We start from the raw sequence: 16,251 nt of genomic DNA, 5'->3' as shown, positions 1-16,251 counted from the left end.
GGGATCCTTTCTGCTTGATTTGGGATCCACTCAAATTTATCTTTTTATCCTGCTTTTCCATTCCAGGGCTCGTTCGTGTCTCCTGCCACCCAGCTCGGGCTGGGAATCCTACTTTATCCCACTTCCCCTCTTTCCAGCTCCTCAAGCTCGGCTCCAGAGAAAGACAGGAGATGCTCAGAGGAGTCTTCCTTACTGCAAATCACTTTATATAAATAATTTCCCTTGGGAAAACAAAGATTCCCACCAAAAATAATAATTAAGTACCGATCACTCCAAGGTAGCGGGACCGGCTCGGGGAGGAAAAAGCATCAAAGGTTTCCCTGAATCATCAGATTTTAGGTCAAGATCTCACTGCAACAACCAGATCAACAGGACCAGAGGGGGGTGCTGGGGGTGGGATTTGGGGTTTTGTTTGTTTTTTGTTTTGTTTGTTTGTTCTTTTATCCCTCAGTGATACAGTTTGAACCAGTTATATCAAAAACGCTTGCTGTCGGAAGAGACCATTATAATCACCGATGTCTGAATACACTGTTCTGTGCAAGGCTGGAAAACAGCAAAAGGGGGAAAAAAAAAACCAAGGAGAGCCAGAGGTTTCAAGTCATTAAAAAGCCCGTTTTTTTTCCCCCCAGGACAAAGGCCAAGCTTCCTTAAAAAAACCACTCCAAAATATTCAAAGAAAAGGAGGAAAACCCCCTCGTGGAAGCTCCTCTCCCACCACCCCGAGGGGCAGGAGGTGCCAGCTGGCTGCTGCCAACCCAAATTTTGCTCCTTTCACCCCAAATTTATAGGAAAAAGTGTTGTTCAGTGAGAACTCAATCCCACCTTCCTCAGCCAGCCCAGAATTTGGGGGGGGGGGGGGGTTGGAGAGACATGGGGCGGTGGGACAGCAGCTCCCACCGCTCCCAAATTCATGTTAGCACCACTGAGCATTTTCTATTTTTAAACTATCATTCAAAAAAGAAAAAGGTCTTTTTTTTTTCCTCCAGGCACAGTGAAAAAAACAGCAAATGGGACTTAAAAAATCAACCCTGTGAACCTTTTAGAGCAGGAAGAGGTTCGAGCTTGTGGTCCCTCAGGGCTGGATTCCTCCTCTTTCTCTCCTCCACGTGTTTATATGAAAAAAAAATTTCTCCCCTTTTTTTTTTTTTCCCCCTTCTTCTTTTCCCTGTTAAATTGCTTTTCCTCGGTAAAACGGAGGCAAAAAACTCTGTAAAAATATTTAAAACAGCATCATAGTGGAGAAGATGGTTCGACGCTGCCTCCGTGGCAACACGAGAGGCTGGTTCATTTGGGTTGTGGGATATATATATAAATATAGATTTTATATAGATATATATATAGAGATATATGGCTTCCAAGTGTTTGATACAAAAAAACCAAAATAATCACCTGAGCTGGTGTGGTTTAAATACCAGCAAACCCCTTGTGCCCCACTTTGCATAGTCAACACTGCCCAGGAGTCCAATCCTGACATCCCAGGAGTGGAAGATTTTTTGATCCCAAAGCTCTTAAATAAGTTGATGGAGTTGGATTGAATAATAATAATAATAATTAAAAAAAGCCTTTCAGCCAGTGGCAGGTTTGGGTTGGGATTTTCGTTGCAATTTGATTACAAAGAGATATTTTAAAAAAGAAGGAAATGAAGGAGCTGGGTTTTTTTCCCCCAATTGAAATATTGAGCGGGATCCAATTTGTCTGAGGTCTTGAAAGAGTGGTGACATCTGACAGCTCTTGGGTTGTGCTGAAGTTCATCAACTGGCTTGAAAAGGCCAAAAAAATAATAAAAAAAAAGAAAGAATGAAAATTCATAATGGATGATTAATAATGAATGCTGCCATCTTTTCCACTATGCCTGCAATTCCTGTCGTTCTCCATAGAGAGCTCATAACACTTGGTTACCTGCACATAACTCCTGGCTCATAAGAAATTATGAAACTTAACTTCTCTTTTCATTAAAAAAATAAAATATTCAAGACTATCAGCTTTTATATAAAATATCAGCAAGCCACCCAAAAAAAAAAAAAAAAAAAAAAAAAAAGAAAGAAAATCAATTGCTGAGGTAACTTCATACCTTGAGGTAGTTTTTTTTTTTCCTTTTCTCTTCTTTTTTTTCTTTTTTTCCTCTTTTTTTCCTTATTTTTTGCTTTTTTTTTTTTTTTTTCCCTCTCTCATTGATCACGCTCACAGCAATTCCTGCCTTTCCTCCCCCACCTCTCCCTGGTGTTGCAATGGTTGAAAGGCCAGTAACTGCTGCTCGAGTTCCCTCACCGAGGAACTTCCCACCTTCCTGATGCTGCATTTGGCTTCCAAGGCCTGGTCTCCACTTTGGAAAAGCAACAAGTAGAAGCACCAAGGTGAGTTTGCCTCCAAATTCCCTCCTTTTAGCCCCAAATTCTCCCACCCAGGGGGGTTCCCCCGAGGTTTCTTGGTGGGTGCAGGATCCACCATCACCCCTCTCCCCTAAAATCCATCAAATATTGCTTGGATTGTGAATTTTTTCCACCCTCCCGCTCCGATTTGCAGGGAAATCAGCATCAATCCCAACTTTTGCTTGGATTTGCTGCAGAGAAACACAGAGGCAAGACCTTTCCCCTGCCTGGAAGAGGTGATGGCAGCAGTTACTGTCCCTTCCAAATACCCCATAGTAAAAACAAATCCTTAAAATCTATCTCAAATATAAAAACCCACGTAAGAGTGACGGGAATCAGTGACCATTTCACATTGGTTTTGACTCATCTATTTGGTATCAATTCTTCTCACTGCAGAAAGGAGGGTGGTGGGTTGGTTGTTGGGTTGTGTTTGTTTTTTTTTTTAAATGATGATTTTATAGTTTGGTTTGTTTGTGGGTTGTTGTGTTTGTCATCTTCGTTTAGAAAAGAAACTAAGAAAAATGGGCCAAGAATCTTCTTTCCCCGCTTCGAGAGGTTTGGAGATGAGGGGGGGTAAGACACAACTTGCCCCCCAAATTGGCACCTCCCCACTTTGCTGCTAAAAAAAAAAAATCCCCTGGGTTGTTTTCTGGAAAATCCTTAGATTCCTCCATGGTTCTGATGGGATTTGGGGGCACAAAACCCCCCCAAAATGGGCATAAAACTGGCCCTGGATCAGTGGCAAAGCTGAGTTCCCCGTGGCTGAGCATCCCTCCACTGCCCCACCCCCCAAAAAAAAAACATCCTGCATGGATTTACCTCCCAAAATCTGATTATAAAATGAAAATTCATTTAATTTTCCATCAAGCAGGGGCTTCTTTGCCTTTTTTTTTTTTTTTGGTGGTGTTTCATGCTGTTTTTTTGAAGGGAGGAGGGCAAAGCCAAAGCCCCCTTTTCCTCACCCCTTCCCCTCCTGGGATAATTTGTCACATCTCTAGGCTGGGTTGTCACCTCCACGGTGGGAAAAATGGTCCTGTGTCCCATCCTGCCATTATTTCATAGGCTACAAAATAATAATTAAAGATTAAAAACCCTAAAAATTAAAAAAAAAAGCCCCAAACAACAGAAATTTAAAAAATAATCATCATTCTTTCTTCGACCGAAAACGAAAAGAAACGTTGAAGCAAGTGAAAAGAAAAACAAACCCCAAATTATCCTGGAAAATCAAAGAGGTGGGTTTTTTTTTTTCTCCAGGTTTCTCAAGATTCCCAAGACACTGCACTGCAGGCAGCACAGGCAGGAGGAATCCTGCCCTCCCACCTGTGTTGGATCAGGGGTTGGAATGGTGCTGAGCTCCCAAGGGACCCAAATCCATTTGGTGCCAACGTGGTGGGGTGGTTTCTTTTTCTAACCATTTCCTTTCTAGCCCTGCAATGGATCCCAGGGCCAGGAAAGCTGCTGGGATTGCTCTTTTCCAAGATAAAAAAAAATAATAATAATAATAAAAAAAGAGACGTAAATGAAAAGGCTCCAAAAAGGTTGGATGTTCCTGGGGGTGAATTTCCACCAGGAGTGGGGAGGGAGGGGTCAGGGAGACACGGCCACTGGGTACCTGGCTGGGATGATGGGACCTCCAAGGGCTACTTAAATGATGAGAGGGCAACTGCTGCCCCCCCAGAGGGGCTGGTGGGACCCCAACCTTGGCCTGGCAGCACCTCTTGCTTCATTTAAGTAGCTCGTCCTGGCAGGTGGAGCTAAAAATGGATCCAAATTATTCATTTTTTTAAAAATCTGTTTTGTTTCGTTTTGTTTTTTGAACCCTAAGTCGATCAAACTGCCTTGAAATCTGGTTCAGGTAATTAAGATCATTAGCATCTGTCTACGGTAACTGATTCCCAGCCACTCTTTAAGCCCCAGCACTGGCTTGTTCCATGTTTCACGTTGGGGTTGGAGCTGCTCTTCTCATTTCCTCCTCGCTTGTGTCTGGCTGCTCTGTCCCTTCTGGTGCTGCTGCTTCACCTGGGCCAGGATGTCTCGGATCTTGCGTTGAGCCATCTGAGAAGAACAAAGGGGGGAAGCTGGGGGTGACCCTGGAGGGGACACGAGGGGTGGTGAGAACCCCTCCTGGGTGAGGGAAATGGTTTTGCATGTTGTGAGTGAGGCTGCAGAGCTGGGCAGGGCTGGGGGAAGCTGCTCCCGGGGATCCTTCTGTGGCCTGTTGTCAGTGTGGTGTCCTCCAGAAGCTGGGTTAGGGAGGTCATGCACTGCCATTGCCAGCACCCATGGGGAAGGGTGCCACACCATCAGCCTGGAAAAGGCTCCAGGGAGACCTTAGAGCACCTTCCAGGGCCTGAAGGGGCTCCAGAAAAGCTGGGGAGGGGCTTGGGACAAGGGCAGGGAGGGATGGGAGGAGGGGGAAGGGATTAAAACTGGAAAAGGGGAGATTAGGTGAGACATGAGGAGGAAATTCTTGGGTGTGAGGGTGGTGAGAGCCTGGCCCAGGTTGCCCAGGGAAGCTGTGGCTGCCCCATCCCTGGCAGTGTTGAAGGGCAGGTTGGATGGGGCTTGGAGCAGCCTGGGCTGCTGGGAGATGTTCCTGTCCACGCAGGGGTTGGATCTGGGTGATCTTTAAGGTCCCTTCCAACCCAAACCGCTTTAGGATTCTATGATATGATCACCCCCTGCTGCAACCACCACCAGCCAGGCCTGGAAGAAACTCCCACAGGAAGATGCACGCGTGGACACAACCCTAACGTGAGCCAGCAGAGAATCCACTAGTGCTCATGCAGGAGCTGCCTGGGCAGTACCTGGCTGGCATAGAAGTGCCCGATGATCTTCACAATGACCTGCTCGTTCTCATCAGGGGTCTGGTCCCGTGGCACCACCACCTCTGCTGCCGTCAGGTTCTGCAGCTCATTGACCTGCGGGGCAGAGACCCCCCCCCTGGTCAGGCTGTGTGGGAAGGACAAGCCCCTCAGGGAAAACCCAGCCAGGGTGACCCAGAAACCTGTCCCCGTGATGTCCACAGGCAGTGGTGTGAAGCAGAACCCTCCCAGGGATGTCCCCTGCCCAGGGATGCCCCCACCAGCACTGCTGCTCCTTACAGTCTTGCCCCCCTTGCCGATGACCCTGCCCGCGGCCGAGGCGGGCACCCGGATGTGTGTCTCCAGCTTCACTTCTTCCTTCGGTCCAAAGAAGTTCTCCTCCTTCAGCTTCCCATAAATCCTGCCTTGTGCCTGTGGAGGGGAGAGAGCGTGGAGTGAGGCACCAGCCAGGATGTCCTGCCTCAGCATGTCATCATAGAATGGGTTGGAAGGACCTTAAAGATCATCTAGATCCAACCCCCTGCATGGGCAGGGACACCTCCCACCAGCCCAGGCTGCTCCAAGCCCCATCCAACCTGCCCTTCAACACTGCCAGGGATGGGGCAGCCACAGCTTCCCTGGGCAACCTGGGCCAGGCTCTCACCACCCTCACAGCAAAGAATTCCCTCCTCATGTCCAATCTAAAGTTCCCCTCTTCCAGTTTTAATCCATTCCCTCTCGTCCCACCCTTCCCTGACCTTATAAAAAGTCCCTCCCACCAGCCCAGTGGGTCTCCATCCCCAGGATGGGACAGCATCCCATCAAATCCCAGTTTCTTGGGGTTCCAACCCAACTCAGCCCCTGGGAGAGCTGATGCTGGGTCTCCCCATCTGCAGACCACGCTGAAAACTGGGGCTCACACCACCCTGCTCCTCCCTCCCCAACAACGTGGGGTGGCCCAGAGGGGCACCCCCGAACCCCCCACGTGGTGAGGGCAGCACAGGAGGAACCTTGAACTGAGCTTCTGGAGGGCCTGTGATCACAACCATGCGCACTTTGGAGTCCGGTGTCTCTGGAGGGGCGATCTGGAGATGGGAAGAGAGATGGTGGCCGTGGTGGGACCAGCAGGGGCAGGGAGCTGCCCACGCCCTCCCCTCCCAATGCGCTGCAGGATCGGGCACCCCCAACCCGACTGTTTAGGTTTTGCAGGTGGTTTCTGCTGGTTTAGGTTTTCAGGAGGTGCTGGTGGAGCTGGGGGTCCCCAGCAAGGAGACCCTACCTTGATGGAGGCGCTGGCGAACCGGGAGAGCTGCTTGATGTGCTGCCCCTTCTTGCCGATGATGGCACCGACGGCCTGGGCGGGGATGAAGACGTGCACGGTCTCCTGCTCTGGGGGCTGTGGGGGACAACACCGACAGGCAGGTCTCAGTGTCACCACAGGCTCCAAATCCCCTCCCAAGTGACCCCCACACTTCTCCCAAAGGTGCAAGGCAAGGAGCCACCACCAGCCCTGGTGGGGGGCTGAGCACCTTTCTCTCCACCGCGTCCCCAGAAGTTTAGGAGACCAAGCAGGTCTTGAGAAGACCAGATCTTGAACCCACGCTGGACCTGGCAGCAAGGGGTGCTGAAGACGTAAGTCTGACCATCACCAGGGTCTTCTCCATGCAGGGGAGATCCCCAAGCTGGAAGCAGGAGCAGTTTGAGCTGGCTGGTGTTCACCTACCATGAAGGAGCTGTACGGTGCGGCCCCGGAGACGCTGCTGGGTGGAGGAGGCACCGCGTTGGAGGAGGCAGGGAAGAGACCAACCGCAGCCAGGTTAAGGCCAGGGATGAGGTGAGATTGTAACTGAGGGCGAGAGGAGAGAAAGGCTCGTTTGTTTTCATCCAGGCCACCTTCTAGAGAGCTCCTGCCAGCTGAGGTGCAGGGCAGGACCAAACCCCACTCACGCTCATGGCGGCCACGTCGTTCTCGTAGGCTTCCCTCACTTTCTTCATGATCTCCTGCTCTGCTCTGCAGCAGTTCTCAATGGAGCCCTTCACTGTGATGGTCCTCTCAGGGTTGTACAGAGTCAGGTCCTGCAAGCTGATAGGAAAGGCAGCATCAGCACCCTGCCCCACCAGCGCCCTGCTCCTCAGGTCCTTCTCATGGGGGTTACTGGGGTGCTGGGGACAAGGGGTGGCACTGCCACCGTGTGCCACAGGAGGGACCAGCATCGTGGTTTGCACTGGGAAGTCCACTCTGCTTTCACCCATAAAGATGGCTGAAGAGTAAAATCTGAGAAGGGATGGGGAGGGGACACCAAAGGGATAAAGAGGGGACACCAAAGGGACGAGGAGGGGACACCAAAGGGAATAAAGAAAATATAAAGCCAAGATTTCTCAAGACATCTTTGGGGAGCAGGAGGCAAGCATCCCTGCCCACTCTCATCATACTCCCTGTCACCTCATCCTCCCCACCCACCCCACCCCAAGGAAGGTCCACCCCGGTTCCCCCAAAGGGATCAAGGAGCCTTACGATGAGATGGTGATTTTTGTCTCCGTGTCCTGCTCCACTTTCTTCAGGTTTCGCCCTTCTTTGCCGATCAGGCGCCCCACAAAGTTGTTATGGGCCAAGATCTTCAGAGGGACCTCATCAGCCCTTGGGAGAGGAATGGGTAAAAAAAAAAGCAACCAACATGAAGGATGACTGTGGTCAGAAGAGGAGGGGCTGGGTGTGGAGGGACAGGGGGAAGCTCAAGGGAACCAGTCCCACATGGGAGCGTTGGGGTGGTGCCAGAGCCCAGGGAAGAGCTGTTGATGGGACACATGTGCATGGAAAACCAGGGGGGGGAGGAACCTTACGTCTTGGTGTCCTTCGCCTCCTTCTGCATGATCTCCAAGATCATCTTGCAGGCAGCAGAGCAGCCCTCGGGGGTGGAGTGGATGCTGATGGCTTTCTCTGCAGCTCCTGCGTTTTCTTTCCGGTGCACGTCGATCCTGCAAGAAGGGGATGGGGTGGGATGGGAGAGCAGCTCTGGGGCTTCCTGGCTGCTCCACTCCCCTCATCCCCGTGGACCATCTTGGAGATCACGCTCCAGTGTGAGGTGAGATGCACCCAGGGAAGGAGAGGGGAATGAATTCTGGGCTCCACACTCGATGTGGACGCAGTGGCCAGGAGCTCAAATCCCAGAAATCCAAATAAGGCTCCAGCATCTATTTATTTTAAGCAACACGGGGGATCAAGTGGTGGAACAAGCAGGTGCCTGGGGGATGGGCTGGGCTGTCCATCACTGCAGGTCTTAGCTCAGACCTTCCTTGGGAGACAAGGGCTGTAGGCAACACAAACTCGGGGGCCAAATGCAAGGGCAGGTGGGTGAGGCTCAAGAGGCTGGAGTTACAGGAGAGTGGCTGAAGCAGGGACCTCCTGTCCTGTCCCTTCCCGTCCTGTCCCACCCAGGGTGGCCCCAGCAAAGGGAGATCCATGGGGAAGTGCAGCCAGGAAAACCTGGCTGGGGCAGGCATGGGAGGGTGGCTCTTGGAAGACACATCACCCTGTACAGAGAGCTGGAGGGGCCTCAAATCGAATCAGATAATCACAGAGTGGTTTGGGTTGGAAGGGACCTTAAAGATCATCTAGATCCAACCCCCTGCATGGGCAGGGACACTTCCCACCAGCCCAGGCTGCTCCAAGTCCCATCCAACCTGCCCTTCAACACTGCCAGGGATGGGGCAGCCACAGCTTCCCTGGGCAACCTGGGCCAGGGTCTCCCCACCCTCACAGGGAAGAATTTCCTCCTCATGTCTCACCTCAATCTCCCTCTTCCAGTTTTCATCCATCCCCCTCATCCCATCCCTCCCTGCCCTTGTCCCAAGCCCCTCCCCAGCTTTCCTGGAGCCCCTTCAGGCACTGGAAGCTGCTCTAAGGTCTCCCTGGAGCCTTCTCCTCTCCAGGCTGAACACCCCCACTCCCTCAGCCCCAGCCCCTCAGCCCCCACGCTGCTCAAGGAGCTACAAACCAACTGGTGGGAGAAGCGACTCACTTGGACTGCGTCTGCTTGGTGATGTTCCTGATGGTGGCTCCTTCCTTGCCAATGATGGCCCCGACGTACTGGGTGGGCACCAGGAGGCGAAGGGGGATGTCCACGGGCTGCTGCTTGACCGGAGCCCCCGCGCTGACGGGGGAGCCCTGCCTGGGAGCCCCCCGGGCCCCAAAACCGCCCCGGCGCCCGTTCTCCGGCCCCGGCAGGGACTGCTCGTCAGGGATGTAGGAGACCTTCAGGGCATGGTTCTCCAGCTGGTGGCCGTTCAGCTTCATGATGGCTCTGGAAGGGGAGAAGGGGTTGGGGTGGGTTGTCCCTCTCCTGGCAGGCTCTCATACAAGAGCATCAGCACCACCCAAAAGGGGCAGAGCCCTGGAGGAGGAACATCCAGCAAGGAGAGGTTGGAAGGGAGGAAGAGAGGTCAGAGTTGCCACGGGGAGTCACAGGCTCATCAGGGTTGAAAGGGACCTCTGAAAAGTCATCCAGTCAGCCCTGCGAGAGCAGGGTCACCTACAGCTTATCCCACAGGAACACACCCAGGCTTGGGATGTCTCCAGAGAAGGAGCCTCCACAGCCTCTCTGGGCAGCCTGTCCCAGGGCTTTGCCACCCTCACAGCAAAGAAGTTTTTCCTTAATGTTTAACTTGACCCTCCTGTGCTCCAGTCTGTGCCCATTTCCCCTTGTCCTGTCACTGGACACGGCAGGAAAAAGATTGCCCCATCCTCCTGGTACCCTCCCGGGACCTGGCAGGACCTTCCAGCCACCCTGCACAGGCCAAAGGATTTTAAGGAGAACCTCTCCAAGCACCCAGGGGAGAGGACGGGAGCCATGGGTGCTGGATGGGAGGGTGCAGGGAGCAACTCCCACAGCTCCATCTTAGGATCTTTGGCTGCTCTTTCCCAATCCCTCTCCCGGCTGGGATTTCAGGGATTGCACGAGCTGAAGGTTGTCGCTAGATGGGGCTGGTAGCAAGAGCAAAACCACCAACGCTCCACACCTTCCAACCTCCCCTTCCAACCTCCCCGGCTTCCTAGCAAGAAAACCAAACCTGCAGCTCTCCTGAAAGTGGTTAGCGACTCAAAAAACAACAACAACCAAACCAACAACAACCCAGAAACCCAAAAAAAAAAAAATCCCAAACCCTAAAACGGGCTGAACTGAGACTTCCCCTGCAGGATGCAAAGGGACCAGAGAAAGATGCTCCGTGAAGCACACGTGTCCCTGCAGGAGAAAAACAAACAGCAGGGGAGAAGGGCTGCAGATGGGCAGGGAAAAACCACCTGCACAAAACTCTTCTGCTGGGGCTTTCCCAGGGGGAAAGGAACTGAAATGATTCTGAAAATAATGAATGAAGAATGACAGTATTTGGGGTGTAAGTGGCAAGGCTGGTGTGTGGATGGATGAGGGATGGGAGGACAAACCAGGACAAACCCCTTGTTGGGCTCCACAGGTAGAACCTGCCCTGAGTTATTGCGAAATAAAACTAGAGGGTGGTTCCCCCGTGGAGGTTTGTGGTGGGTTTAATGAAGATCAGTCATTTGGAAGCCTTGGTGGAGTGACAACAGGCCCCAGGGACACAGGCACAGCCGTGGTGGCCACGGTTGAGACATGTTCTCCTCAGGGAACCTCCCCAGATAAACACCTATTGATCCATCCCCGTGCTCCTCCTGACTTCCCTCCAAGAGAAGTGCTGATCCCACCCCTTCTCCAGCATTCCAGAGCCCTTCGTTAGACCAAAAGGAAAACTGAACAAACCACTGAAAAGCCAATTCATTTTCCATTTGAGTCTGATCTTCCCCGAGCAGGATGAGGAGCTGCAAGTCCCCCAACAACACCCTAATCAGCCAGAGAGGACGAATGTTCCCTGGCACCCACCAGCTCCTACAACATTTGGTCTCATTGTTACTTCTTCTGGAGACAAAAACTCCTGAGATCATGGAAGTACAAGAAAATCTCCACTTTTCCTTATGCAAAAAGGGATGGTTCTCCTCTTGGAGCTGCAGAGAAAAGCCTGAACACACAGATGTCCCCAGAGGGACCTTCACCTGAAGGTGAAGGAAACCAGAGCTGAGGGAAGGTGTCCTCAAAGGTTTGCTGCATTTTTTAGCCAAAATTGAGGCGTTCTGGGGTAACCTGACCCCCAGCACGTGGGGAAGGGGCTGGAACTGCAGCAGGGAGGGTGGCCTGAGCTCCCAGGGGACAAGGGGCACTCACTGCCTGGTTTGCTCCCGGTTGGCGTAGGTGACGTTGACCACGGCGGTTTCACTGTCCGTGTTCACTGGGAGAAGAGAAAGGGGCAGAAATGAGAGGGGCACCACGGACACCAAGGCTCCCCAACACCCAAAAAAAAAAAAAAAAAAGGAAAAAGCTGAGCCACCCCCCTCGGATGAGCCCCCGCTGGGATGAATCCCTACTGGGACTTCCCAAGGATTTGGAAATGTTTTTCTCCTGCCAGGGAGAAAGTGTCCGAGGCCACGTGGGAGCCACCCCGGGCAGCCCCGACCCTCCTGCCTCACTGAGAGGATCCTGATCCTTCCTGGTTCTCTGCAGCAAAGCCACCACAGCCACCTCCACCCCACCATGGACTCACAGGCTGGTCTGGGTTGGAAGGGACCTCAAAGATCATCTAGATCCAACCCCCTGCATGGGCAGGGACACCTCCCACCAGCCCAGGCTGCTCCAAGCCCCATCCAACCTGCCCTTCAACACTGCCAGGGATGGGGCAGCCACAGCTTCCCTGGGCAACCCGGGCCAGGGTCTCACCACCCTCACAGCAAAGAATTTCCTCCTCATGTCTCACCTCAATCTCCCTCTCCCAGTTTTCATCCATCCTCCTCATCCCATCCCTCCCTGCCCTTGTCCCAAGTCCCTCCCCATCTTTCCTGGAGCCCCTTCAGGCACTGGAAGCTGCTCTAAGGTCTCCCTGGATCCTCCTCGTCTCCAGGCTGAACACCCCAGCTCTCTCAGCCTGTCTCCAGGGCTTCCACCCCTCAGCTCTCCAGGAGCTCCATGTCCTTCCTGTATTGGAGACCCCAGAACTGGACACAGCACTGTGGGGGGGGTCTCATGAGAGTGGAGCAGAGGGGAAAAATCCCCTCCCCTGACCACCCATCACTCACTGGAGCCTGGAGACAGTCCCAGGAGCTCCTCCAAACCCTCCTTTACATTTCCAGAAGGTTTACAGCAACGCTACTCTGATGAAACATCCCAGGGATGACATTAAACCTCCTGTCTCCACTGATGGCCATGAGAGGTTGAAATAAAACCTGCCAGAGTGGAGACACACAGTCCCCACCAGCACCTTCCCCTGAAGCAGCTGCCAAAGGGCACTCACGGGTGTGGTGAGAATGATGCTGACCTGGCACCCAAAGGAGGGACACCCAAAGCCACCCACAGGACTCATCTTTTAGCAACAGGGAACAACAAAAAAAAATACCCTCAGTGACCAGGCTGAGACATCCTGACACCTTTAGCTGTGGCTTCTGCTGACAAAGGAATACCACAAGTTCATCCTCACCCTCCTCTCCCCCCAAAAAAAATAGCTGGGGCAGAAAGTTTCTGAGATCCAGCTTCTTTCTTTCAGTCCTACCTTGCTCACAGTTTTCTACGGTGCCATACTGGGCCAGCAAACCATCCAGAACCTGGGAAAGGGAGGAGAAAAAAACACCCACTTGACACTGGTACCATCAGAACAGACCTGGGAAAGACAATCCAACAATTGCAGCTTCCCAGGGGTTAAGGTTTCAGAAGCAATTAGATGAAGGAAGGTCCTGCCTGCCCTTGGATGCTGGACCAAGGGCTCTTGGAGCCAGATGAGGGGGAGGAAAGAATTGGGGAAAAGTCCCAGCAGTTGGTGGGATGAAAGGATCCATTTTGTCCCTTGTTCTATAGATAAACCATAGAACTCTGAGGTTTTTTGTTGGTGTTGCTTATGATGCTTCTACCAGTTGGATTTACTCCTGGGAAGGAGGAGGAATAAGCTACATGGATGCAAAGGCTGAGTGGAATTAGACCCAATTCATAACAAATTAAAAAAAATAATAATAAAAGAGAAAGGGACATGAATCCTAAAACCTGGGGAGGGGGGAAATGAGTCCTTAAATCTGCTCCAGACTCCTCCACTTGCTCCTCTTACCTCCCATCGCAGCTGGGGGGGGATGTTTCGGATTTGAATTTTCCGGCTCCTGAAAGAAATCCAAGAAGGAGTTTAAAAAAGCAGCTTCGGTGTCCGAAACGCAGCCGTTCTGCCTTCTACTGTTGCCCGTTGATGTATCTCATTAAGCTTTGCCCATTTCCACACACTGCTGGGGTTTTCTGGTGGCTTTTGGCTAATTACAGCCCGGCCGCTCGGTGCTGGATTTACGCCGGCAGCTTCACCAAGAACCAGATGCCAAAATTCCCCCTGATTCTGCAGGTTGGAGCCTTAGCACGGGCACAGCTGGAAAGGAAGAGCCTTTTCCCACCTTAAATAGGATTAGAAAGCCAAAAGGGACCTCAAACCTGCCCTCCTGCACCGGAGGCACAAAGAGACAACCCTTGGGATGTCACCAACCGCTGGTGGGACCTGCTGAAGAGCTCCAGCTGGAGATGTCCCTGCTTCTTGTGGGGAGGTTAGACTAGATGACCTTTAGAGGTCCCTTCCAACCCAAGACCTTCTATCATTCGTCACCACCACTTTCCAAACCAGCTGAATTTTATCCAGGGAGATCAAGGCACAGGTATCTCAGCTCCACCACCCGAGATGGTTTTGGGCTGCTCCTCCACTCACATTACTTTCCTCTTTTTTTTTTTCCTGGGCTCTTCCTAACCTCACTTTTCTCAGAATAGAAACTCTTTTTTCAATTCTGATGCCAAATTTACCCCGGGGGGGGGGGGAGGGTGGGTGCTGTGGTCCCCCTGCAGCTGCTGCAGACAGCTGAGAGCAGCCACAGGCTCCTCCAACACCACCACCACGTGCTGCCAGGACACCCCAAGAGCCCCAACACCTTTAGGTGCCCCAGGCTTTGAAAGCTGCAGCTCTGTGGGTGCAACCTCCAGGGCCAACCCCCATGGATGGCTGGTTCTTTCCCCTCCACCCCAGCCACCGCTGGCCTCTTGTTTTTCAGGAATAACCAAAACTACTGAATTTTAAGATGTCTAAAGCAAAAGAAGATCAACGCCCTGGCAGGCAGTGGGTAAACAGCAGGTAAACACCCTCAGACCTGCTCGTCACAGGCCCAGGTTTCAAATTCAAAGTATAAACTCATGATATAACCCACACACACACAAAAAAAAAAAAGAGAGAAAATGAGATTCCAGATCCTTATCTCCTCATTCCACAACTTCAGAAGGTGGCTCGGCTCATTTGTCAATGAGAAATGGCCCAAAGCCACCAGGAGCATTTAGCCACACAGGGAAATAAATATTCCTCCTCCTTGGCCCCTTCATCCTGGCAGGTAAAAGCAGCTGCCTTGAGCAGCCCCTCTGATCCCTGCTGTGGATTCAAACCCACCCACAGGGATCAAAATCCCCAAAAGGGCTGGTTGGGCCAGTTGGTTTCAAACAGAACTGATGTTCCCCAAAGCCACCAGAGATTTCCCCAAGATTCAGACCGGAGGGATGGGATGGCCCATCCCTCTCTCCCCTCTAGAAATCAAAATGAAGCTCAAAAACACCCACAAAGACAAGAGGTTTTCAGTTCTCCCACCAGCTCAGCCCCTGGGAAGGCTCCAAAATCATAGAATCCCAGACTGGTTTGGGTGGGAAGGGACGTCAAAGATCATCTAGATCCAACCCCCCTGCATGGGCAGGGACACCTCCCACCAGCCCAGGTTGCTCCAAGCCCCATCCAACCTGCCCTTCAACACTGCCAGGGATGGGGCAGCCACAGCTTCCCTGGACAACCTGGGCCAGGCTCTCACCACCTGAAGAATTTACTCCTGTCTCACCTCAATCTCCCTCTTCCAGTTTGAATCCATCCCCCCTCATCCTCTCGCTACAAACCCTTGCAAACAGGGCTTGTGGCCCCATTGGATATTAAATGTATTAGATATAGATTAGATGTGTTAAAAAGACCAAATACCCATTTTTGTTGCTACTACAGAGGCAAACCAGGTGGATGGAGGAAAAGAAACCACCCCAAAATCACAGCATGTTGGGGGGGCCTGCAGGAAGCAGAGGGGGGGACACACCAGGCTCTGAAACCAGAGCTCTCGTTTCCATGCTAACCCACATCCCAAAACCAATGGGGGTGGAGGGGGGGGGAAAGAGATTAAGAAACTCAGAATGCAAAGAATGTCAGAGTCCAGGGAGGGTCAAAAGGATTTGAAGTGATAGAGGAAACCCCCTCTAGGTCTCCCCCTGCCCACCCCAGCCACGGAAAACTTCTCCAGATAGGGACAAGCATCTGCACGGGCAGAGCATGTGTTGGGCACCTACGTGACCAGAATCCAACGTGCTATGGAGAGAAAAGAGCCATTTATGTCCTGGCACTGTCATTCTGCTGGTGGCATCTAATTTTCTCCCCACCCACTAGAAGAAAAAAAAACAACAAACCAACAACAAAATAAAAATGTAATTAAAATAGAAAGAATCAGATCTGCTCCTTCCCCCAGCTCTGCCCGGGCAGAGCATCATCCACAGCCGGGCAAGGAGAAGGGGATGCTCTGAGCCTCTCTGGGGCTGCTGTGCTTTTATGAATATGTTAATTAATGGGTAATTCCTCCCATCGTGACCAGCCCACTGGGATTACTCCCCACTCCTAAGGGCCTCCAGCACTGACAGGTATTAGATCCCCCCCCAGGTCACGCTCAGAGGGGCTTTTCTCAGCCCAAGCGGGGGAGCGCCCAGAGCAGGATCCCACAACATCCTGGGACAAGCCAGCACCCTCCAGTACTTGACTCCTGGCCCATCTCCAAGGGTGCCCATCCTGCCTGGGGAGGGAGGAATCGGGGCCACATCCATCCCCCTCTCAGTGTTGCCCCACGATGGGTGGAAACCTCCCACTCCGAGCGGCGGCTCCTGCTGGAATCCGGCTCCGCCGGAGCGCTCGGCAGCAGCTGGAATTACAGGGGAAGTCAC

At 52.3% G+C, this 16,251-nt stretch overlaps 1 protein-coding gene across 2 annotated transcripts in view; it reads right to left on the bottom strand.

Annotated features, from left to right (window-relative positions):
- Positions 1–4,191: 4,191 nt before the first annotated feature.
- Positions 4,192–16,251, bottom strand: part of IGF2BP1 (insulin like growth factor 2 mRNA binding protein 1) — a 28,444-nt gene continuing 16,384 nt past the window's right edge. Inside the window, exons 3-15 of one of the 2 annotated variants that reach the window (XM_051640382.1) lie at positions 13,328–13,376; positions 12,782–12,833; positions 11,407–11,470; positions 9,193–9,474; positions 8,015–8,149; positions 7,689–7,811; positions 7,121–7,256; positions 6,897–7,019; positions 6,453–6,569; positions 6,184–6,258; positions 5,474–5,605; positions 5,177–5,290; positions 4,192–4,424 (exon numbers count right to left, since the gene is read on the bottom strand). In XM_051640382.1, coding sequence (XP_051496342.1) covers positions 4,332–4,424; positions 5,177–5,290; positions 5,474–5,605; positions 6,184–6,258; positions 6,453–6,569; positions 6,897–7,019; positions 7,121–7,256; positions 7,689–7,811; positions 8,015–8,149; positions 9,193–9,474; positions 11,407–11,470; positions 12,782–12,833; positions 13,328–13,376 — 1,495 coding nt within the window. In that variant the 3' untranslated portion in view covers positions 4,192–4,331. The remainder of the gene's footprint in view (positions 4,425–5,176; positions 5,291–5,473; positions 5,606–6,183; positions 6,259–6,452; positions 6,570–6,896; positions 7,020–7,120; positions 7,257–7,688; positions 7,812–8,014; positions 8,150–9,192; positions 9,475–11,406; positions 11,471–12,781; positions 12,834–13,327; positions 13,377–16,251) is intronic. The other variant, XM_051640383.1, reaches the window with a different exon arrangement.

This window comes from Apus apus, chromosome 25 (assembly GCF_020740795.1).
Source record: "Apus apus isolate bApuApu2 chromosome 25, bApuApu2.pri.cur, whole genome shotgun sequence".
Taxonomy (NCBI): domain Eukaryota; kingdom Metazoa; phylum Chordata; class Aves; order Apodiformes; family Apodidae; genus Apus; species Apus apus.
Note: the sequence above shows the minus strand (reverse complement) of the source record. Positions and strands in the feature narration are given on the sequence as shown.